The sequence below is a fragment of the Crocodylus porosus genome, unplaced genomic scaffold, assembly GCF_001723895.1.
Source record: "Crocodylus porosus isolate Cpor-Errol unplaced genomic scaffold, CroPor_comp1, whole genome shotgun sequence".
Classification (NCBI taxonomy): domain Eukaryota; kingdom Metazoa; phylum Chordata; order Crocodylia; family Crocodylidae; genus Crocodylus; species Crocodylus porosus.
The window spans coordinates 10,780,982-10,806,274 of NW_017728914.1; the positions used below are offsets into that span (position 1 = coordinate 10,780,982).

General features: G+C 44.6%; 2 protein-coding genes across 2 annotated transcripts in view; one reads left to right on the forward strand and one right to left on the reverse strand.

Annotated features, from left to right (window-relative positions):
- The window catches only part of LOC109309958 (rho GTPase-activating protein 7-like), a 179,489-nt gene extending 172,150 nt beyond the window's left edge, over nt 1–7,339 (forward strand). The window contains exons 12-14 of the mRNA XM_019534867.1: nt 596–813; nt 1,779–1,952; nt 4,827–7,339. Coding sequence (XP_019390412.1) covers nt 596–813; nt 1,779–1,952; nt 4,827–4,938 — 504 coding nt within the window. The 3' untranslated portion in view covers nt 4,939–7,339. The remainder of the gene's footprint in view (nt 1–595; nt 814–1,778; nt 1,953–4,826) is intronic.
- A 178-nt stretch (nt 7,340–7,517) lies between these two features.
- RARS (arginyl-tRNA synthetase) overlaps nt 7,518–25,293 on the reverse strand; it is a 31,751-nt gene continuing 13,975 nt past the window's right edge. Inside the window, exons 5-15 of the mRNA XM_019534868.1 lie at nt 23,912–24,012; nt 22,590–22,711; nt 22,207–22,327; nt 21,748–21,877; nt 20,671–20,775; nt 18,991–19,169; nt 18,354–18,463; nt 11,981–12,086; nt 9,987–10,159; nt 8,398–8,645; nt 7,518–7,729 (exon numbers count right to left, since the gene is read on the reverse strand). Of these exons, the coding sequence (XP_019390413.1) occupies nt 7,620–7,729; nt 8,398–8,645; nt 9,987–10,159; nt 11,981–12,086; nt 18,354–18,463; nt 18,991–19,169; nt 20,671–20,775; nt 21,748–21,877; nt 22,207–22,327; nt 22,590–22,711; nt 23,912–24,012 (1,505 nt within the window). The 3' untranslated portion in view covers nt 7,518–7,619. The remainder of the gene's footprint in view (nt 7,730–8,397; nt 8,646–9,986; nt 10,160–11,980; nt 12,087–18,353; nt 18,464–18,990; nt 19,170–20,670; nt 20,776–21,747; nt 21,878–22,206; nt 22,328–22,589; nt 22,712–23,911; nt 24,013–25,293) is intronic.

Sequence of the window (25,293 nt, forward strand, 5' to 3'; positions counted from 1 at the left end):
GATCATGCTAGTCGGGCTTTAAAATCTCCAAGGATGGAGTTTCCACAGCCTCTCTAGGTAACCCGTTCCACTGCTTCAGTGCTTCACCATCCTCCTAGTTTTTTTTTCTACTATCCTAAACTTCCTTTGCTGTAACTCCATTGCTCTTTGTTCTGTCATCTGCCACCACTGAGAGCAGAAGTTGACCTGAGGAAGGTTAGCTTGATTGGTGGAACATCAACATTAAAAACAGAGAGAGAGGGAGAGAGAGAATCATTAACACCTCTGGAATTAAAAATAGTAAGCCGATTGACAATCTTTGTTGCCTGAGTAGTAATGCAAATGCAACAGCTGCTGCACTGTAGAAATGAGGGTGCTTTTATCCCAGCCAGAAAATCAGCTTCCCTTCTTAATTCATACACACCAGTTTTGGGTGGTGGTGGTGGTAGGTGGCGGGGGGGGAGATTTGGAGGAAAAGCTGTGTACTACATATGAGAAAATACAGTACTTCTGAGGTCAGTGATGGAATGCCTGTGGATGTTAAGTGCTGGAAGAGGGAACAGAGCATTAAATCATTTCTTAGTAGCTGACCAGTGTTGGTTAACTGTTTTGTAAGGTGGATGATAATTACCATATCCGGCTATGGAAGGCATCCACGGAAATAGACGCTGCTCCTAAACTAATCCTCCAGCGCATCTTGACAGAACAGCATCAGTGGGACCCAAGCCTGCAGCAGGCTAAGATCCTAGAGACCTTGGATGACGAAACAGATATTTATCACTATACAACAGAAAGCATGTCTCCCCTTCCAGCACGGGAGTACATTGTTTTGAGGTAAGGATCTGATAGACTTTTCTCCTCTGTTCCTTAAACACAGTATCTTGTGCAACGGTACTGCATGTTGCATCACGTGGTAATAGTCCTTCCAATGACTATAAATGAGGGTTTGGGTCTCTCTTACAGGAAGATAAGCCCTGTATAAGTCTCTAGTCAGTGGATTCTGTTTGTAGTAGTTAACAATACTGTGGATTGTACTGACACAGTCACTTCAGCTCTCTTATAGCAGAGAAGTCCTCCCCTGAAGAGCTTAAAAGATGAGGGATATGGCTCAAACTGAGATGCTGAACTTGTTGTCCTGCCATAGCCAAGTCTATTTTCTTTTTTAAAAAACCACGATTCCAAATATTTGCTGTCAGAGCTACATACTCCCCTGAGGCAGAGCTCCTGGGGAACAATACTTTGCAGTCTAGCCTAGTCTCTAGAAAAAAACAAAACAAAAAGAATCTCTACATTTTGTTCTGTCTTCTGAGGGCTCGTTCAGCAGCATTTCATGTTGTTGCTGTTCTTCTGCTCATCTGCTTACCTGAGATGAGACCTACTATTTACACAGTGATTCCACTTGAGTGGAGGGCTTTCCCCCAGTTGCAGTAGGGCCATACAAGAGTGCAGAATCTTAAGACAGTAAGAGGAACCTGTTACCCTCCCCCTCCTCCCCCCCCATGACTTTTTTCTATATTAGTCTGTTGTCTCTTGTATTTGGATTGCGACCGACTGCTTTGGGCAGGGATGAAGCTTACTGTATGCTGGTTATTCTGTCTAGCACCCTGAGATCTTCTGGGCTACTGAACTAAAAGTACTAATGTGTGGTAGGATTTACCAGTCTTCTCGATTATGTGTGGAAGAGACCATAAGCTAGCTGTGGACTGTTGTCTGACTTCACAGCAAGCAGGTCAAACGATTTGTTTTATAAAAGAAATGTCTTTGCATGAAACATCCTAAAAATTCCCATCTGGTTCTAGGACCTGGAGGACTGATCCCCAAAGTGGCACCTGCATTTTGGCAGCTACCTCAGTCAACAGCGAAGGAGCTACCCTGCATGGGATTTTAGCGCAGGTCTTGCTGTGCCAGTATCTTATAGAAGCAGTTGGGTCTCAGAAATCCAAAGTAACTCATGTCTGTCGAAGAGACACAAGGTATCAATTTAGTTTATATGCTTCTTTACCTGCTCCTTGGTACTGCAGCCCCTGACCACATCTCCTGAATCACAATATGTTGCCAGTCACATATCAGTTAGGAAAAAAATAAGCATGGTATGCTCCAATCCTGGAGCACAAGGCTGGGTCCTTGGATTTGAGTCCTCGCTGTGCCGCTGGTGACGTTAGGACAAATCTTTTAATCTTCCCTGCTCTGTAGAAGTAAGTTCTCAGAGTTGAAAAATAAAGATAATTCCACCTCCCCATGTACATACGAACATGAAGATTTATAGATGTTAAATACCTATTAAGTTGTCATGTATTATGCATAGTATGGGCTTCCAGTAGGGAAGTACTTTACCTTTGGGTGTCAGTTTTGATACTATGAGCCTGCCTGGTGCTTCTGTGCATGTGCCATCCTCCTTCTGTTAAGCCACCTTTGAAAATATGCATTGGAATTCCAACTGGACCGGAATCATTAATTGCTGGATTCTTTCACAGCTTGATGCACTTGGGATAACTGAAAGAACATTAGCTGACTAGGAAAACCAAGCACGAGTCTGAGGCACTAGCTACATTCACTGTGTAAACATCTAATTATTCCATAATAACCTGCCTTATCGGGGACACCATAGCCATTTGGATAAACCTGGTTTGAATAATTGAAAAAATTACTGTATAAGAAATTCAGTTAAAAGGGTGGTTTAGGTTAGAGATTGAGACCAATGGTGCTGCTTGAATGTAATGAGCAGTGGGAACTGGTGAGTGGAAGAGAGTACCTTCATGCCTTTCCCTTAAGGTTTCAGGAGTTGTTTTCACAAATGGCTTGTGTCTAGGAGGTTCTACATAGCTGCGAATGCCAACAGCACATAAATCAGTACATGCTGCTCAACACTTCAGATCAAAGGAGTGCATGTGAGCTAAATTCTGAGAGCTGCTGAATACCTGCAACTTCCTTTGAAATGTAACTTCAGTGGGAATTGCAGGTCCTCCCTGTTATAGGAACTAGCATAGTATTAAATAGTCTGATGTCCTAAGTGATAGCCACCACCTACTTGCCAAGCAGTATGTTTCTGAGGGAGAAGTCCCTGATGCCAGAGCTACTGCATATTGTGTAGTTTGCAGCAGTGAAGTTTAACGTGTATGTGGGGCTCACGAATATGATATGAATGGTAGTGGATGGGCTGGAACGATGTGGGCAGTGGAGTCCCCCAGGGCTTGGTCCTTGGGCTAGCGCTGTTCAATATCTTGAACAGTGATTTGATGAGGGTGTGGTGAGCAAGCACACTGTCCAAATTCATGGATAACACCAAATTATAGGGCAAAGTAGACACACTGGAGGGCAGGGAGTGGATTCAGGCAGATTGGGACAGGCTGGAAAAGTGGGCAGAACAAAATAGGATGCAGTTTAACAAGGATAAGTGCAGAGTACTGCACCTAGGGAGAAGGACTCGCCAGCACACATACAGATTGGGGGATGACTTTCTAAGCAGCACAGCAGCAGCAAGGGAGCTAGAGTCATAGTTGACTCAAAGATGAACACGACAAGGTGACAAAGTGATCAATAGAGCTAACCACACACTACCGTCCATTAACACATGCATCGCGAACAGGTCCAGGGAGGTGATCCGCTCTCTGCAGCACTGGTAAGGCTGCAGCTGGAGTATGGTTTCCAGTTTTGGGCACGGCCCTTCAAGAGGGATGCAGATAACCTTGAGAGGGTCCAGCGGAGGCCACTGGTATAGTTAGGGGCCTGTAGAAAAGGTCCTGCGAGGAGAGATTGAGGGACCTGAATCTCTTCAGTCTCCATAAGAGAAGTCTGAGAGGGGATTTGGTGGCTGTCTACAAATTCATCAGGGGTGGGGCAGCAATGTATAGGAGATATACTGTTTACCAAGGCACCCCTTGGAGTAACTAGAAACAATGGCCACAAACTGACAGAGAGCAGATTTAGGTTGGACATCAGGAAGAACTACTTCACAGTAAAGGTTACCAGAATCTGGAATGGCCTTCCAAGGGGGGTGGAGATATTGAAGGTCTTTAAGAAGAGACTTGACAAACACCTGGCTGGGGTCATCTGACCCCAGAGCTCTTTCCTGCTTAAGGCAGGGGGTCAGACTTGATGATCTACTGAGGTCCTTTCTGACCCTAAAAATTGATAAAACCTGTACCTGCAGTTCTTCTCCGTGTTTGATACGCACAAGAGCCCTGAGCCTAGAAAGGCTGCACTCTTCCCAAAAATAATACATTCCCTGTATTGTATTAGCCTCCAAAGCCACACAATGACCCTTGCGGCTGACCTATGGAGGACTTCAAACATAGCAACACAAGCAATTAATGCATCAACATTTCAGAAACCTCAGTCAAACCTGAAAAATGAGAACGTGTTTCTGCTCTTCCTCTGAAAGTCCTGACACCTAAAAATGCACATGGGGAAGAAATTTGCAATAGTTGTCAGGGTTTGATTAGGGGGTCCAACAACAATCAAAAACTGTACTGCTGCCTATATGCAAGGAAAAGCTGTAATTTCTGCATGAACCAAACCTACCCTAGATTAGGCTAAATTGCTCAGAAACCCTGGTGATTTTGCCTCGCCAATCATCCTCAGAGGTTCCAGGTAAAGTAAAGAAATACCAGGCAGGACAAGAGAATGAAGCATCGATGTTTATTTTTGGTTTTGTTCTCTGTGTGAAAGAGCAGTGCTGAGACTTGGTATATATGCACTAGAGGCCTCTAGGTACTTTTGCAATACAAATACTGAAAAATGAGCTGGAAGCCAGGAAGTGGGTCAAGTATTGAAATTCACAAAGAAAAGGAAATGATTATTCCTCCTTGCCTATCATCACTTATTTCATGTCTGGATTTGATTTGCAGGGGACGAACAACAGAATGGTACAACAGGGTTTTTGGCCATATATGTGCTGCAGAACTGCTAAGGATAAAAGCTTCCTTCCAGTACCTCCACCCAAAAGAAACTAAAATCTGAAGCACTTGGATCTTCTAAATAGGTGCTGAGAAATGAACTGCTTCTGTGCTGCCATTTTCAAAGCTTCAACCAAAGTTGGTACTTCTCAACTTTTCTGGACTTGAGGCATCCCTCCATAAATTTTGTGAATTGAGTGGCATCCAGTTTCAAAAACTAGTTAGACATTACAGTGCTTAACAGGGCCTGGAAGAAAAGGGGGTTGTTCTGGCTTATTTACTTATCTCCTCGCTCTTCAAGACATCCTCCAGAGAGAGGATCTTGTGGCACCCCCAGGGTGCCCTGGCATCCTGGTTGAGAATCACTGACCTAAGCCTCTCCACATTTTCAAATCAATAAACCAAGATCTAACTGCTAATGGAACAACTGAAATGTAAAATAGTAACATTATAGAGCTTTTGCAGTTCAACAAAGTTGTTCTTGAGCTGCTTGCACAAAGATTAGGAAAATGTCACTGTGTGTATATATATATATATATGTGTGTATATAAAAGGTTAAATTCAATTTTTACCTCCAGGAAAGAGACAAAATATGCTACTTAGAATTATAGTTACTAAGTTATTAAACTAAGAACATTATATTTTTTCCATCTATGCATTAAGAGAGTGCTCTAGCATTCTAGAGTGTTGTTTCTTTTCATATATCAGCTACCCTATTCGATAAAAAACTTTGAAGATAATTTCAGCAACATGGTAACAAGCTGAAAATAAGCAACAGAACAGTGTGTTTTTAATGTTAATGTTATATTTGCTCTGTTTTATGGTAGATAAATATTTTAGTCTGAGCTGTTGATACTCCTGTGATACTGCCTTTTTGTATAACTCTTGCCCGGATGGTTTTTTTGAACATTTGTGCCTGACATTCCTGCACGAGAGAAGCCATCAGAGCATTTTCTACTTTCCTCATTCTATGTGAAGGAATGTGTTTGAGTCATTAAATAAAGAGCATAACCCAAGCTAATTACATAAGATGAACTTGCATGAATGGACAAGTCTCAATGCAAACTGAACAGTGGAAGCCATGTATGTGACCTGGGCCAAATTCTCAGTTTGCTCTCCTAAGGACATAAATAAATACCCATCTTATATTAAAAATACTTAATGTGCTGCTAAACTAGACGGGATCATTGACTTTCATGATGATCTAGAACTTTTGGTCTCTGTAATAAAGTATGCTGCTCCTGTGTTTAAATGTCAGGAGTGAATGGTCACCTTTCTGTACTTTAGAAAAATAAACCAATTATCCCTTTATCTTGCAGTACCCTGAGAGGTCCAATTTTACTGGACTATAACTGCAGAGCATTGTTTGGTCAAAACAGTACTTTATGGAAGATGTGTTAGCATCCAAGTCTCTTTAATTCTAAGTGGGAAAATGCAGTGACTATGAATAGGCAGAGATGTGTTAAGTTAAGTTGAGGTAAAATTTACTGTGTTGGAGTTATTGGCACCCACAGAAATCTAGCTTTACCTTTTAAGTTTCGCTAGCTGGAAAACACTAACTGAAGCCCTAGGGTACACCTGCTTTCATGAGATGGTTATGAAAGTAGAGACAGCTACTGGTAAAATTACAAATGCTAGTTATGCCTGACAAGTCTTCCTACTAAAAACTGGGTCTGAATATGGAACAAATTTGTTCACCACATACTGGGTCTAATTTTCTACAGTTCAGTGGTTTGAAAATCACCCCCTATTACACTGCACTCTATTCCAAATATTCCCAGTTTGAGGAGTACTAGGACTTATTTTGTTTGCATGCTGCCTTGCAAGTAACACAAGTTCTCTGCACCCCATTTTGTCAACTAGTGAGACACAAGAGCAAACAGAAGGGATATAAAACACGCATGGTAACTTACCTGTGTGCATACTCTCTAATGGCTGTATATAAAAGCTTGAGTAACTAAGCTGTCATGTGGTAAAGCTGTTTATACAGCACTGGTGCAAACAAGTGTCTTGAAAATAAATGTTTTAAGCTCTGCCGGGTCCATGGGCTATCTGTCTGAAAGCAAGAGAAGCAGCGCTTGTTTCTACAGCCTTCAGCCCAGAGCCTTTAATAAGAGTGTATTAAAAGAAAAGGGGAGAGAAGGAAACTGGAGCTAATTGGTGACAGAGATGTTTTTTTAGTAGGATGGTAAGTAACTGAGCCACAATTAAACTGATCACATCTGCTGAATGCAACTTCCTTGTTTCCTAGCAAGTCCGACCTGGGCAGTTTTCCTGTTGGTGTGCCTTTCCAAAGTAGTAAACTTAACTCATTTCCATTTCTCAAGACTGAATGTTTAAGTAGTTTGCAAAGATTTATATCTACAAACAAGTCTTGCATCTCTCCTGTGAATGCTTTTGGCTGGAATGTTAAGACTCTAATAGCTCAGACAAAGCACCTCCAATAAAAGTGCAGCATGAAAACAAGTTCCACTGTTTTTATATTTTTATCTGCTGGTGTGGGGGGGACAGCAACCTTTACCCTGAATATGTATTTACAATGCCACTACAAACAGTACAAGACAGGGGTCTTCACAAGACATGCCACATTGGAAAAGAGACTATTTGTGTGTATATTGTAGTATACAAACCAGAGGCCACACAACCTTAGCAATCTTGTTTTATTTTTAGATTGGGGTTGAATAGAACTGCCACAAGAGTTTTTCTGTAGCCATGTAAAAAAGAGAGAGGTTCAAGTGCTGAAACTTACATCTTCTGAACAGGTTTGATTCCAAGGATGTCAAACCCTTTTGCCATGACTGCAGCAGTGGCTTCACAGAGCAACATTCTCCACATGTTCACCTTTACTATCTTACCTGAAAAAGAAAGGGGACAATGACCCATTCAGGTGTGTCTTTTTCAGACTGTATTGCTCTACCTGAAGTAATCTGTTACGCTAGAAAACTCAGTCAAAATCCCTGCTGGCTTCCCTTGAAGACATCTGTATTTGTCCATGTACACGGGCACAAATGCATCACACAGCTAGTCCTGACAATTTGCTGCAGCTCAGTATGTGCCTTAACCTCTTGTGAAGCGATTCCATTGGGCCACAGAGAGACTGCTCTTGTAGCCTGGTGGTGAAGACACTTCTGTGGTATGTGGGAAAACTCAGTTCAAATCCTTACTTCAGCTAAGGCAGAGGAAGGATCTGAAGGGAGATGCCCTCCCAGCTTAGGGGGAGGGTATTCTAGCCGGGGGGGATTGCTAGATTCCCTCCTACTTCAGGGGGATGCTTTTTCTAGAAGTAGAGAGAAAAGGGAAATGTTTGCAGCAGCAATCCTGGTTCTGGTTTTTGAAATAGGCCATACGACAAAGGGTGGCAGAGCTGCTCAAACCCAGCTCCAGCCTCATTATGAAGACACGTATGGGGCTCAGAGGACCTTTACCCAGAGAAAAGTAAAATGCTTTTTTGACACCTTTGACCTTGACCCTCCTCTCCCCTGCCCCCAAGCAACATCCCAAGCTTCTGCGTGCAGGCACTTACCAGTCTGCCTGTCTTTCTCCACACAGTAACAGTTATCGTAGAACTCTGTGAAGGTAGTGGCCAGCTCGTAGAGGTAGTCACAGAGAGTGTGTAATAAGAGGTCATCCAAGATCTTCTGCAGAATCTCAGGGAACCTCAGAATGCACTTGCCTAGCTTCCACTCCTTTTCATGGTCCAGTATTAGGTCTGCTTCTCTAGCTGCCTTCTGTAACATCTCTTCATCAATATTGGCCAGACGTGCTATAGCCCTGCAACAAAGAGATGGAGATGGAACTGGGACTAACTACCTGGATTAAGGACAACAAGAAGTCCTTTTTCAAATACATAGGGGGTAAAAAAGAAGGTAACATGGGGCCTCCGCAAGGCATGCTAGGAAAGCTGGTCGTTGCACCAGACAACAAAGCAAACCTATTTAACAATTTATTTGCCTCCATTTGTCTAAGCAGGGACCAGGTTACCCCCCCCCCCACCTCACCGGGACCCCCAAAGGCACTAGGGGAGGCACATCCAGGCCTAGGGTCAGTGAGGATCTAGTCAGGGAACTTCTGGATGTATTTAAATCAGCTGGTACTGACGATCTCCACCCCAGAGTGCTGAGGGAATTAGCTGAGGTCACTGCGGGACCCCTGGCACAGCTTTACGAGCACTCATGGTGCTCTGGTGTGGTGCCAGAGGACTGGAAGAGGGCCAGTGTGGTTCCCATCTCCAAAAAAAAGGGAGGAAGGAGAACCTGGGGAACTACAGGCCAGTTAGTCTTACCTCGATTCTGGGTGAGCTTTTTGAGAGAATTATTCTGGCACATGTCCACGAGGGGCCAGCAGAGGAGATTATGCTTAGGGGCAACCAACACGGGTTCATTAGAGGCAGGTCCTGTCAGACCAACCTGGTGGCCTTCTACAAGCAGGTCACCAACTCCTTAGATGTAGGGGTAGCAGTGGACATAGTCTTTCTGGACTTTTTGACACCATCTCTCATCCCATGCTCATTAAAAAACTAGGAGACTGTCGTCGACACCTACACAGTCAAATGGGTCACCAACTGTCTGGAGGGCTGCACCCAGAGAGTGGTGGTGGATGGGTCATTTTCAACCTGGAGGCATGTGGGCAGTGGGGTTCTTCAGGGCTCAGTCCTCAGGCCTGCACTGTTCAATATCTTCATCGGCGACTTGGACGAGGGGGTAAAAAGCACCCTGTACAAATACTAACCCGTGGTGGAGTTAATTAGTTTCCTACGGCCTAAGTGGGTGGCATGTATAGATGTTGAGACTTTATTGCAGAGCTAATTATGCAACTCTACAGCAAACACCTCATGTAGATGCACCCAGTATGTGCCACTTAACAGACTTTCTTAGCAAGCCAGATAAAGCATCAGCACAGAAGTCAGGAACAATATGTAGACTTCACTCTAATCTGCATGCTGTCCTTTCAACACAGAAAACTCATGAAACAAAGTGGCACAGATCAAATGCAGACTCCAAAGGTGGAGCTGAGCCTCTCTCAGGAGTTAGTATTTTATCTAACAGAGCTTCAGCAGAACCTTCAGTGATTTATTACAAGCTAGATATGCTGATCAAAATACACCTGAGCTACCTGATGCGAGTGAAGGCATAGAGTAAGTAAGCAGCTGTATTGCCTCTGTCATCCAACATTTTATCAAAGGAGAAGATGTAATCATTCATCCTGTTGTGGGAGAGATCAGCATATTTAATGCAGCCAAAAGCCACAGATGTCTGGGCAGCCTTCAGCTCTTCTGCTGTTAGGACCTACAAAGAGAAAAAAAGCATTAAGCAGAGCTCTTTCTATTCCTGACCCAGCAGCTTGTGCATGATTGAAACCCAGGGAAAAAGGTAGACCTCAAGCAGGAAATATTCTAGTGGCAGCAGAGAAGTAAAATTATGGAGGCCAATAGGCAACTGCTGCATGCAGAGCTGCACCCTCTTCAGAGGATTAACTAGCTCTGATCAAGTTCAAAACACTAAGGATCATTCAGCTTAACATGCACAGCAAAACTTCCATTTCATTAAGACTAGAGTATGGCTTGCTAGAAGGTAGGTTAGTCATGTCTCAGGAACAGAAGCACAGTAGTGTCAATCCAACCTTTCCTGCAGTCAAAGTGATGCCATTGTCTATTGCCACTGGATGAAAAATGCCATGGAACCATAGAGTAGAAATATTCTGCTACTCTTCTGGATCAACCTTTCCAAGATCTAGGACCTGTCTGCCATCACCATCACAGAATGGCCTGAAAGTTTTGCCTTGTATTCAAGAGCTTGCATTTTCTTCAAAATGGCACTGCTTTGCATAGCTTGCTGTGTAACGTGTTGTTGAAGCACCTTCTAGGCTAGAAGAGCTAACTTCTGCAGGCTAGGAGTCTCATGGCAACTTGTTCTAACTCTAACAGAAGGCTCTTTGGAATAATGAATCATCTTACTGAATAACTCTAACCCACAGAAATTGAACCGCATAGCTAATTCTGGGGGAAGAAAGGTTTGAGCCATTTTAAACGCACTGTATGTGTGTTGTACAGCCTCCATAACCACCCCAGTGGAGCTCATCTCGTTAGGGAATTAAGTTCAGTATCAACAAACATCACTGCTCAGTAAGGCAGAGAAAGCTGCCTGGCCTCAACACTGCACATCAACAGTTTGTGTTCTACCACCACCTGCTGGATCTTTGGGCAATCAGCTGTCTTCAACTGGAGAAGGAGTTTATGTTCCCCAAGCGCATTCATAGAAATCACAGAGTAGGGCTGTAAGACAAGGACCCATCATAATCAAGTGGTCTGGCCTGTCCCCAGGGCGCCGTCATTCTGACACTGCAGTTGTACAACAACAAAGATGGCTGCTTCTTTTAGCATGCCTGTGTCTGCCTGAGACACCTCCTCAGCTACCTGCCACTTACCTCTGCTTAGAGAATTTCTGTCCAAACAACAGTCCTAAGTTCTGGAGCTGCTTCCCCCTCTGTACATCCTTTGTTGGCTTTCCTCTGTTCTCCACTTACCCCATCTCCTCTCCCTCTCACTCTTTGTCCTTATGAAAAACTCTCCCACTGCAAAAGGCTGCCAGACACTGTGGTAGGCCTGCTTCTGCAGAACAGTTCTAGAGACAAAAATTTTTCATCTTCTGATCCACTGCCCTGGAGCCAGCAATAAAATGTCCAAATCACTGCAAATTCAAAAAACTCAATCACCAGCCAGTGCTGCAGTTGGGTCGACAGAGGCCTGCAGCCTCAAAGAAACCCTTCGTAACTCAGAACTGTAGATCAAACTCCTTTGGTAATTGGCTTCAGTGCCTGCTACAAGATTTTGGAGCTGCAGGAGCACAGTAGCTCAAGAACAATTTATGGGCAGTAAAATAAATTGAAATACGCACTGCTAAGCACACTAACCACCTGCTGCTGCTCCACACATGCTCATCCAAGACACAGGACATTATCATGAGGATAGCTCAAGAGTCACTGCTCTCAAGATCTTGGTTTCTGGCCACCAAGGAAATGGCATAGGCATGCCCTAAAATGCATGCACACGTCAAATGCTACACCACAGAACCTGCTTACAAGACAGAAAAATAACCTATCATCGTTACCTTGTCTCGCTCCTTGTCCTTCAGTTTGTCCATCGATCGTTTCAGTCCCTCGTCCAGCAGGTCAATGAGTCGCACTGTGTCCCCCGAACGAGTCTTAAACTTCTTCCTGAAAGCATGTGGACAAAAGGCACTGCTTAGCTGGACAGAAACCCCAACATCTTCTAACCAAGGTCACATACCAGCCTCTCTGAACTGAGCTGTTCAGCAGCACTTCACAGGCATCTCAGCTGCCACATTTCTTAATAATTTAAAAAGGATTCAGCTATAAATTCCAACAGTCCTATCCCCAAGTTAAGCCTGTCACAACAGACAGGCATCTCTACACAGACACTATAATAAAACTACTTGGGCAGAAAGCTTTTTGATTGGCCTCTGGAAGTCATTCATGTAATAATAATCAGCTATTCCTTGATATGAGGGTGATGTCTGCTCGGGGGGGGATTACTGTTTTAAAGTTTTAAAGTGGCTGAGGAGTCAATCCGTGCTCTGCAAGTTTTTCCAGAAATATAAAAAGCAGTGCCTTTATTAGGGGGTGGGGTGGGCACAACTGTTGGCTGGGATGTTTCCTTCCTCCTCGGCCGTTTCTTTGTTTTCTGAGCAAGACGGTTCTCTTTGAAGTGGACTGTAACTTGATGTATGGTGCAGCGCCACTGAGACCTATTACTAGCCAGCACTTCCCAATTTGTAGGGCTGATGCCACCCTTCTTAAGGTACGTTTTCAGGGTGTTTTTGTAGCACTTCCTCTGTCCTCCAGGGGTCCTCTTACCATGACTAAGTTGACAAAAGGAGACTTACTTCGGGAGATGAGCATCAGCCATCTGAACACAGGGGCCAGGCCAGCGGAATTGATGTTTTGTGACCTTTGCCTCAGTTCTGGTTATGTTAGCTGCAGAGATGATGCTGGCATCGGTGCAGTGGTCTTTCCATCTAATGCAAAGGATCTTCCTTAAGGCATCATTGATGGAACCATTCCAGGTGCTTAGGATTGCTTTGATATGTCACCCATTCTCACACAGAGAAGTGTGGGGATAACCACTACATTATAGACCAGGACCTTAGTTTCCAACTGCAGATCTTGGTCAGCAAAGACATGACAAAGCAGCTTCTGAAAGGATACGCTGGCACAGTGAATCCTATGTTCGGTTTCTGCACCAAGACTGACCGACTGGGAGAGGTGACTGCCAAGGTATGGAAAATGGTCAGTGTTTTCCAGGGGTTCTCCACCAACAGTAATTTATGGGGGAGGGGAGCAGCTTGATGGTAATTTATGGGGCAGGCTGATGGAGCCCCTTGATCTTCCCAATGTTAAGGGAGAGTCCCAGGCTGTGACAGGCACTTGAGAAAAGGTCAAGAGTAGGCTGCAGATCAGTCTCAGTGTGCACGAGGATAACACAGTTGTCAGTGTACTGAAGGTTGGTGATGCCAGTCCTGGTAACTTTTGTTTTGCTATCAAGGTACCGCAGGTTGAAAAAGCTGACCATCCATTCAATACTAAACCCCAATTCTGGGAGGACGGTGGTTGCAGATGAGAATCAAAATCACGGCAAGATAGATGGAAAAAAAGGTTGGGGCAATGACACCAGTACAGGTGGTAAATGGGTCGTCTTCCTCTGATCCATTGCAAAGGACTGCGGCGGTCAACACATCATGGAGTAGTCTGAGGACACTGATGAACTTCCATGAACAACCAAACCTAGCCAGCACCTTCCATAAGGCTTCACTATTGATGGAGTTGAAGGTCTTGGTTAGGTCAAAGAATGTCATGAACAGCTCCCGGTGTTACTCTTTACACGTCTCCTGCATCTGCCATACAACAAAAATTATGTTGCTGGTACCCCAGATGACCTAAAGCCACACTGAGATTCTGAAAGGACATCTTTGGCAAGGGGGAAGAGGCAATTCAGAAGGATGTAAGAAAGAATCTTCCCAGCAACGGATAGGAGAGCAATGCCTTGGTAGTTCCCACACACTGACTTGTCCCTTTTCTTGAAGATGGTCAGTGTTGGCATTCCTTAAGTCAGGTGGTTGTGATCCCCTGCTTGTGCACCCCTGCCCAGAGCGTGCAGACTACAGATCGCAGTTCTGCCCTGGCACCAGAACCAGCTGCCCCCATCCCAAACCCCCTTCCCTTAGTCAGTTGTTTATGGTGTTGTGGTGCAAGTTGCATGCCCAGGATTGATCTGACTAAATGTTGGCCCGTCCAGCAATCATCTGTACCTCTCAGGACTCAAGTGATATGGACATCAGTATGGTCATGGACTCTGACAATAACATAGTCAAGAAGGTGCCAGTCATTGAAGCGTGGATATTTCCAAGTGGTCTTACATTTGTCACTGTCTGAAGAGCATATTCGTGATGAGCAAGTCATGCTCTGCACATCTGCTGAGGAGGAAGATACCACTGGATTTGACTTTCCCCACTCCCTCTTTCCCAATGATGCCACTCCAGAGTTCAGCGTGTCGTTTAACTCTTGTGTTGAAGTCACTATTAGAACGAGCTGTCTTCCTTGGCAGTGGCAGTCAGGACTGTCAAGAGCATGGTAGAAATGTTCCTTGTTGACTTCTTCATCATCAACTGCGGGGGCATACGCACTGATGACCATAGCATACTGGTTGTTACTGAGCTTGAGGTGGAGAGTCATAAGGCCTTTGCTAATGCCCACATGCAGTTCTGATAGCTGGTTGACAATCTTGTTCTTGATGGCAAACCAAACCTGAGAATGCACCTCTTTTCAGGTGTCTTTCCTTTCCAAAAAAAAGATGAAGGCCAACTGAAAGGAGGAAGAAGTGGCTACATCTGCCCAGCAGGCCTCACTTAGGGAAGCAATATCAATGTCATATCTTGCAAGATCTCTAGATACCACAGTGGTTCTCCTTTCAGGATGCTCACTGTTTGGGGGGGTCCATGAGAGTGCAGACATTCCACGGGGCGAACTTCAGTACTTCGTTTTGTTGGTTTTGGCCGCAAGTAGAGTGATCCTACTGAATGGAGCAATCCAGCCAGGGGGGTTGAGACGGCCTATGTTTAAGGCACCTTTTCCTGCACCTTCCCCATTTAGGGTGAGCAGAGGGGATCATAAAAAGGACTGCTTAGTCACAGCTGCAGCTGCCAGATTGTACTTCTGTCTTGATAAGTGCAAAACAACCATCACAGAACCGCTACCTGTGTCAGATTTGTGACTAGGGTCTCCCAGACATCACTGTTCCTGTCCAAGACAACTAGAGATCTCCACCCCACAGCAGCCCTCACCTGCCTTCTCCACTGCAGAGAACCAGCAAGTACTCAATAGGGCTGTGCAACATTTCGCCAGGTGTTTCATTTCAAAGCTGTTACGACACGTTTCAAGCTCAAACCAGCAAAACTGAAATGAAACAAAAAGCTTCAAAACAGCTTTGGAATGAAACAAGGGCACTCGAAACGTTTTGAGTTTTGAAGCCAGGCTTACTTGGCTTCAGTACCGATCATAGGCAGTAGTGGCAGCTTCCTCTCATCCGGCGTGTAGATCTGGAGGCCTACATCCCCAGGAGAGCTGTGGGGCTGTGCTGGACTCCTCCCGGGGGCATGAGCCCCCAGATCTGCGTGCCAGATGAGAGGAGTCCCTGGTGGCAGCAGCAGCCTTCTCTCATCTGGGGCGCAGATCCGGGGGCTCACGCTCCTGGGAGGAGTCCGGCGCAGTCCTCTCAGGGTGTGGGCCCCAGATCTGTGCGCTGGATGAGAGGAGGCTGGCGCTGCCAGCAAGCATCAGGACTTTTGCTTTGAACAGTTTGAGGTGCAGTTTCCCAAAAGACTCTACCTCTATCTCCTTGAAACTTGGCAGGCTTTATGTCCTTAGAAGGGGCTACCACCCCTGCAATTTTCATCCAAATCAGGCAAGTTATAGGCTTTTTCATGACTCCCCATTATAGCCTATTGGCAAAACTCATCGAAACAGCAAAACAGTTTTGACTAAACAAAATGGGACAGTGCTTCGAAACAAAACAAAACAATGAAATGAAACACTGTCCCTTCGAAATGGACATCAAAACGAAATGATGGTGTTTCGCACAGCCCTAGTACTCAAGCACACATGTTCTGCCACTGGGGTCTTAAAGAGTTTAGACTACGCTTAGTCTGGGACCTCACTTCAGATCTGTTCGCCATAGGAGACCCTACCAGGAGTACAAAACTCCACACGACATAGCTGTGAGGGTCATTAGAACACACAAGCCTCTCCACCATGACAAGGTTACAGTCCAGTCATGTACAGTCAGCAGAGTAGTGACAACAGTCAGCCAAACAGCTCCAAAACATCCTTCACATTAACTGGGGAACAGCAGCAGAACACTTGTGGCTACACCCTGCTCTTGGATCTGACTGCAGTATCACAGCAAAGCAGTACAAGATCCAGAGAGAGCAATGAGCAACACACCTTGAGACATAGGGCAATAACACCCATTTAAAGCCATCCATGCAGTCAGGAGGGGAAGAAGAAGAAGAAAAACAGAGATGGAACCTTCATCAACCAAGGAGCCCAGAAAGGTAAGTCAGAGAGGGTACATAGCCTGCAGGGGAATCCAAGCCACCCATTTCAACAGTTGAGCACTTCTCTGTGATGTGGTTTTCACAACAGAGTCATAATCATTACGGCTAAGCGAAGCTTCGGTAGCCAATTCGATTTGGAGGAGATTCGACTGGATTCAGGGACTGAATCTGAATTTAGATCGGGAGACCAATCAAAAGCTCCAAATCAATTCAGAAAAGCTTTGGAGAAAGATTTGGCTGCTTAGGAGATCTGGCCATAGACTAAACCAGCAGGTGACAGCTGCGTCCAGCTGGTACGTCTGTTGAGATGGGGGGAGGAGGGAGGGAAGGATTGGGGCTGGGGCTGGGACAAGCTGCCCAGCTGGGGCAGGGGTGAGGTGCGTTACTCAGGGAGGGGACTGGGGCGAGCATGGGATCCGGGCGCAGCAGCACTGGGAGCTGGGGCTATGCCTGGAGTGAGCTGCACCTGCACCATGCCCCCCCTACGTTGGCTGGGCAAGCAGCAGCAGCACGTAGCCACCACGGCTCCCCTCTTTGGGGCAGAAGCAGGTACAGTCAGAGGAGCTGTGGGAGAAGCCCCCATGGCCGTCCTGCCTGACTTTAAAAAAAAAAAAAAAAGCCTCACACTCACTGGCTCTGGCATGGTGCAGTGCAGTTTGGCAGGGCGCCATGTGCTGCCTGGCAGCTGAGGCAGCTGCAGCAGTCAGCAGCACCATGGGGCAGCTGCTGCACAGTGGTCAGGCAGGGGGGCGACCCCCACTGCCCCGTGAGGCTCTGCCATGAGCCCTCAGAGGCCCTGATCCCTGCTGCTGCAGCCAGTGATTGTCAGTCTTTTTTTTTTTGTTTTAAAGTGCAGGGAGAGAGGCTGGGGGTGGGTGGGGCTGGGCATGGCAGCCATTGGGCCTTCTCCCAGAGCTCCCCCCTCCCAGGGACAGGCAGGCACAGCTGAAGGAGCTGTGGGGGAACCTGCAGCTGCCTGGCTGCGCCTGCCTCTCCCCAGCCAATCCGAATCTCTGACTCTGAACTGAACAATTCCCTGTTTGCACAGGCCTAATAATCACGCAACATGTAGTTGTGAAATAGAGGAATGCAATTTCAGGTCACACTGAGATTAATTAGTGACTCTTGGGAAGGATCACATATATTTGAGAATTATAGCAGGAAGGTACAATGGGATGGCAAAAGGGCCAAACTACATAGCACCTTCACAGTGGGAAACGTGCTGAACAATTCTGGCCTCACAGTTAACGTATCATAAACAAAGGACACAGAAATTTGCTTTCGAATGTACTACGTTCTCCACAATAGATTATTTTATCTAAAACCACAACCAAGCCAGAACAAATGATCTATGGTTTTACATAAAACATTTATCTTTACTCATTTTGCAGTTACTTTATCACTGAAAATGATATTTTAAAAACAACTCTTGCAAACATGAATTGCACTAAAAATCTTATGGCATCATTTTCATAGGAAAGAGGGCATAGTTGGTTGGCTCAATAAGTAGGGAGGATGGCTTTTTTCAGAAACACCAACCTATTCCAATTCCAGACAGATAATGCGCTTTCATAGAATGGACAACAAAAGATATGGAAGTGTATTATATCAGGAGTAACAAATGAATTATTTTAGATGTCAACATGTAAAGCAAAATTTGCTTCTTGCAAATCCTAGTCCAATACTGGAATTTCTTTAACAGGATCTCTCTCTATTTCTCCCGTGGAATCAGATACTGAGAACTACAATAAAGCCTGACTTATTTCTGTGCCATGCAATGCTGAAATAGTCTGTAATAGGCAATCAAAGCATCCATTAAACATAACAAGAAAGGGTCACTTCAGATACTTACTTGTCTTCTCCCAGCACCACTCCAAAGGCAGCATGGACTACTCTGGTCACTTTAGGATCATACCAGCCAATCATCTGAGCTGCTGCAAACACTGTTTGTAAGTGCACTGACTGCAAAACAAATTAAAATGAGTGACCACCTGCATTTTCCATGCATCATTTTGCTATCAAGTGTATAGTGCAGGTTTTGCTTTTGTGCCCAGCATGAAGTTAGAAAGGAAAAACAAGATTTCTTAAACCACTTATTTCTACTGTGAGACTCATTTACAGAACTCTCATAATGGTAAGCAGCAGTCATCTGTAGTAGTCACCTGCTTTTGCCAGCTTTTCTGATTTTCAGGATATGTCAATGCTTCCCTGCCCAGTTTTTTGCACAGGACACTTAGATACAACTCTGATGAAACTGCCAAGAAGCTAAAAGGGAGGGAGGAAGGAAGGAAATCTGTGATATGCACAACAGAGCATCGGGATCTGGGATGAAACTACCTAATCATTTCACACAATAAAACCAAACAGATGGTTACAGTTTTTAGTCACTACCCCCTCAGGCTGGAGTTGCAGTGCTCACCTAATCAGATTTCTGATCCCCAAAGCTACTGAATGATACAAGAGCTAACAGCAAAAGTCTGCAACCTTACCTGGCCGCTGTCCACCACATAAACAACAATATCAGCTTTTTCCTCAAACAGCCTTTGCTTAAGTGCAGCTAAGTCAGATGTGTCATATGTGAAACCTCCATCAGATTTCATGATTGTTAAGGGAACAGAACATCCTGGGACAAACACAATCTTTCGTCCATCATCCACTTGCACAAATCCTAGAGAGAGACACCATCATTTACCAGCAAACACTGAGAAAAGCAGATGTGCAGAAATATGCAAACTATTGGATGCTGTAAAATCAATGGTTCTCAACCATTTGAGACTCAAGGCACCCGTGAGAAAATGTCAGTTCTTTGTTTTTACTCAATTTTGACCACAGAAAAGCAATAGAGCATTTTTTTTGTTTCAAAGAACTGAGAGAGACCAATTCAAAAAGTGGTTTTAACACTACAGATTCCAATTTGAAATCTCTGGTTGTGACACTGGTTAAGAATCACTGCTGTAAAAGGAAGAGTTACTGTATTCTAAAGCTATATTCTGTATTCTAAAGCTGTATTCTAAATGAGAGGCTCTGATTGATTCATTATATCAATTGCTAAAAAGAAAAGAATCAATCAATTGGTATTTTCTCACAAAACATGGGTTTATAAAGACCTGGTTTGGCTAGGGAACAAGCACTCTAATATTAGGAGGTACCAGCGCTGCAATGAAAAGAGCATTTGCAGGGTCAGTGAAGAAGAGGCAACATGTGGAACCCAACAGAGCAACAATGGCCTTTTTTCTTGGATCTCTCAAATACATTTAAAAAACCCATACATCAGGACACTGACTGCAATTTGTCCCCCTGCTTTACCTGTGGAAAATAAGGTGCTTTTGGTGTCTTTGGGAAATAAGCATTGTAGGTGTGAGATGGGGCGGATTGTGTAGTTTTAGCAACAGGTTAGACAAGGACTTGTATAGGATGGTCTGGATAGGGAAGATCCTGCCTCAAGGAGGAGGTTGGACTAGGTGACCTCTGAATGTCCCTTGCAGCTCTACTTTTCTATTATTCTATGCAGGTGTTTTAAGTGAGACCAGAAGTGTGGCTACCTAGTGCCCACGGAAGGCCAAAAACTGACGACTGATAAGTCTAGTGAGAAATCTGCCTTCCAGGTACAGGGGATTAGTCTGTCTAGGAAGAAGATAATCTCCTGTACCTGGAAGGCTATCTGAAGTCCATTTTTCTTCCATGCTGACTACTGTCAGTGAGAGCTGGGAGCATACATTCTCACCATGATGTGTTGTCTCTCACAGGCTCACCACAACATGTCAGCCCTCTGCAGCTTTACTATGATAAAACTGTTTTAGGACCTATCTGGGAAGATGGGCCATATCTCTGTCATGATGGTATTTGACTATCTTAATCCTGTGGAAACCTAATTCTTGGCAGTGCTACATTCTAACTCTTAGCAATGCACTAGATGTAGGTTCGCTGCCTTTCTGCATCAGCACCAGCCATTCAGACTGGTCACAATGACAAATACAAGGGTTTAATTTATATTATGTATCCCTCAGAAGAACAATCTTTTCTATATACAATAAAGAAGAGGAAGAGAAGCAGGACAAAACAGAGTGCCCAGTTTCAGGAACTTCTGTCTTACACATGTCTCTAAACAAATTAGACATTCACTCCTTCGCTTAAACAGAAAAAGAAGTGATCTCACTTTTGAACATTACCTCTTTCTTCAAATTCTTGCACAATGTCTTTCATCATATCTTGATAGTAGGATTCCCCTCTTTCTATTAGTGTAATGTCCAAGGAGTCGTAGATTTTTTGGAACTCTGAATTAGAAAAACAGACAGAACATTAATAAGATTAAACACTAAAGACTCTGGTCATTTAAAGCTACAAGCAAAGAGACCTCTTAACATGATTAAAAGAAAAGGCAGAAAGCCCTATGGCTCAGCCATTGGACCAGGGCTCCAGAGCTCAATATTCAATGCACAGAGAACCTATGATGTTGGGTAAGTCCTTCTCTGTGCCTCATTTCCAATCTGTGAAACAGACTTACTGTATCTCCTTATACAATCATAGAAAGATACAGTTGGAAGGAATTCAGGAGGGCATCTAGTCCAACCCCCTGCTTAAAGCAGGATCAGGCTCATCTAAACCATCCTGTACAGCACTGTGGTGAGGACGAATTCACTGATGAACAAGGATGAATTCACTGATGAACACGGAGTGACTCAGACACTATGATAATGAGGGATGCATGTTAATTTTCTGAGCCCATATTACGTTGAGGTCAGAGAGGTGAAGCCACACATGTAAGCAATGCTGAAACTGGCAGAAGTTAAAGTTTTTCTGATTGTGCTGCACTCTAAAACCCAGAGCAAATGCAGGAACACATCAGGATTTCTTTTTAGGAATTTCTTGGAAGTGACTAAGTAAATCTTAAACAAACATCACCCCAAACACCTAGAAGTTACCCTACCTCTGCATTAACGAGAGCAGTGTTGTTTTAGATAAAAACCTTTTCAGACAGCTCCAACTGATCCAAAAACTCCCGAGGGTGAAATTCATACCATTGTTTTGGGAGAATCTGTGTACTGATGTGAAGGATAACTTTGTGACTACAAAGTTACAACAGGCTAAGAGTTCTACAGAATAAACCCTCCTCTGTCCAATGGCTTTTTCTATTCCAATCAATTTAACAGATTACCAAAAAATTACAACTCGGGCAAATCTGCAAAAAATATCCACTTAAAACAAACACCAGTTTAAAAGAAACAGACACCAATTTTGAAGGTCACCTTTCCGAGATACATCACAGATGAGTTTCCAGGCTTTAATGAAGTCTGGGTTTTTGCTCTGTAGTAGCACAACACACTGGTAGGCACGTTTTTTAAATTCCTCCTCCGTGTCAAATCTCCTTTTAGATTCCTAAGTTAAAAATAATACATGAGAAAGACTTTTTCTCCACTATTTTTGATATTACCTTAAGGCTAACTTGCATGTTCTAGAAACAAGCAGGATGGCTGAATAGACAAATCAACCAAACTCAAAAGTTTCAATAGCACATAGTCTTCCAAACCAAATGCAATACTTCATGAAATATCAAGGCATAATAAGCAATTCTTTTCTACCTTAATAAACTGAATTAAATAAACCCTTTTTGTTTCAACAACGTTCCATTGGTAGTTTACGAAGGACCCAAATTGTTTGATTTAAAAATAAAAGGGGAAAAAAATGGATATAAGAGCTAAAATTACCTTGTAAAAAGCTTGAAGGTCCCCAATCGGTGGTGAAACAGTCAGGTAATCTGGAAATTTATCTTGGAGGTGAGCAATGAGCATTCCAAACTGGGTGCCCCAGTCTCCTAAATGGTTTAACCTGGACAACAATTACACAGCATTAAATTTATGAGAAGAAATACATATTATGCTAGAAAACAAAGGTAAAACAGGTGAAATGAAGATTTGTTAGTCAAGCAGAGACAAGATTGCTGACAGTGGATTGCACCAAATTGTACTTAGGCTATTACTGCATCTAGGGTATTATGTACGGAAGTATTTTTTAAATTATGTCCAGGCTACCCGAGCCCATGGACAGATATTCTTTTATCAACCTACATTATAAGCTTGGCAGCTCTTACCTCAGAACGTCATATCCCACAAACTCAAACAGGCGACACATGCTGTCTCCAATAATGGTTGACCGCAGGTGACCAACATGCATCTCTTTGGCAATGTTAGGGGAGGAGAAGTCAACCACCACCTTGGAGAGGGGAAAAGGATGAATAGAAAGAAATATTACTAAATGCCATGCCATACAGTATACTGCTGTAACTGCAACCTGTTCAAAGTTACATTCATGTAAGTACTTCTTATGTCTGATGACTAAATGCAATGACAATGTCTGCCCATGATTTGGGCCCCAGGGCAAACATGTAATTAAAGGCATAGTGAGATCTGATGTATGATCTCTACAATTGCACTTCCTGCCATGCCACATATGCCTGGCAGGAGGTGTGACTGTGGGACAGAGCATCAGATCCCATGGTGTCGTATTGTTGGAGCAGGGGAAGTCCAGGATCAGAATCCCCCTGCACCAACAAGTAGCAAGCTCCCACGGGTGGGAACCCATCAGCTGACAGGTCCTAGCCTTGTAGGCACGTGGTTGATCAGAGGTGCCATCCGCAAGTGTGTAGGGGAGCCCTTGACTCCAGCTATGCCCCAAAGCTGGGAGCCCCAATTTGTTGTTGTTTCCAGCAAGGAAGGTGGGGAACGAATCAAGGCGGCTAGAAGCAACAGCTAATTGCAGCTCTCAGCTTTGGGGGCCCATTGGAACCCTTCACCTGAGGGCAGGAGTGGCAATCAGCTGACTGGCACTTTCTGCCTCAGGAGCACATAGGAGTCAAGGGCTCCCATGAACTCTGGATGTTGGGAGCCCCAGTATGCATGGCCACATGTTCAGTTAATGGATAGGAACCAGCCATAAAGTTATTACACATATTTTGTGTGATAATTTTGTAGTGTATTCCTTGTTTTACCATGCAATTAATTTCATTAATGTGTGGGTGGGTAACTACTTAAGACATAGTTAACTGGTTAATCACATCTCATGTGCAGTGTGTACCTGGAGCCTTATAAAGAGCAGGCCACATGGGTAAGCTCAAACCCTGTGCTCATAACAGCATTCACTGTGCAATTGTGTACCCATCTGAAAACCAGACTCTAGAACTCCTCGAGGCTCATCTCATTCTGTCATAAAAAAGTTAAAACTCTTTCGATGCTCACACACCTATAAACAAGCCTTTAAGTAATCAAAAACATGTTCACCCCTGCTGCTTTTAAGAAACAGATCCAATGGGAAAATGCATATAAACCAAATAAAATCACAACTGTAATTATTTTTCAGCATCTGTTGTTGGCTTAATGGCAACGTTGACAGTTGAGTGGATGTTTACTAGCCTACCCTTTTTCTTTTTTCAATGGCTGGTGGTTGAACTCCATTCACCAGTAGATTGCTCAGCTGTTTGGAGACAAAATCCTCTCTCAAATGGACATTAATAAAACCTTTGGAGGAAAAAACAGAGTCATCACTGGTGCTACAAAAGTGCCCTGGGAAAGACATTTCACTTCGAGCAATAACAAATGTTCCCATGAATGAGAAGAAGACTATAATGAAAATTAACTTAAAAAAAAACAAACAGAAACTTTCTGTAACAGGAGGAGAAGTGATCACCCAAAAGATGATTCACTCATTTTCTGCTCATCATACTAATATAAGGTTGGTTTTGATGGTGTTAGAGGAGCTGTGGATTACAAGTAATTAGAGGTGCACTGATATATCAGTTCATAACAGATTGGCACTGATTAAAGGAAAATTAACATTATCAGCAATTGGCTTTTTTTGGTTGGTGTACCCAATAATGTTACCAATAAATGCTATATTCATACATGCAGCTGCAGCACGCCCATAGCCAGGAATGCAGCACGACAACTTGAATAACAGTGCCCTGCTCGTAAGTCTGTTGGCAGGAAGGAGCATGGGGGAGAGAAGGGGCAGATCAAGGCCCCCAAGGTGAGGGCGGGAGTAGGGCAGGGGCTGGGGCAGGCGCTGCCAAACGAAGGCAGTGAACATGACCCCGCCAGAAGCAGGGTGGAGCCGTAAGCAGCTCATCTGAAAGGTGCGAAGGAAGGGGAGGAGGTGGTTCTCTGCCACTGCATACCCACCAGGGGAGGCATGGGGGCATGTTTGGCCCCCCCCGCCCCAGATTTGAGCACAGGTCGAGGGCAGACTGCCTGCAGCAGGCTCGGGGCCAGAGGCTGTGCTGCCCTCTTCCTGGAGGGGAGGATGGGGCAGCAGCAATGCTGGAAGGTCTATGGGGTGGGCTACAGTCACCCCAAAATTCCTTGTAGTCACCCTTCCCAGCACTGCTGCTACCTGCCCCGAGCACAGCCCCGGCCCAGCACAGCCCCAGCCCAGGCCCTCAGCGAGGAAGAGGCCAGTGTAGCCCTTGGTCCCGAGCCTGCTGCAGGCAGGCCACCTTCACCCCATGCACCGATCTGGAGGGCACATGCCCCCCATGGGGTACGTGCAGCAGCAGGCAGCCGCCCCCCAGATGAACCGCTCATGGCTCTGCCCCTCTCCCAGTGGGTTCACATTCACTGCCCTGGGTAGGCAGTGGCTGTCTCTGCCCCACTGTGGGGCCTCAATTTGGCCCCCCACACTTTTCCTGCCCCTATACCGCTTCCCCCTCACAGACTTTTTGGCAGGGAGCTGCTTTCCACGCTACAGGGTTGCATATCAGCTACCAGTATCAGCCAATATGACTGGTTAATAATCAGCCATCA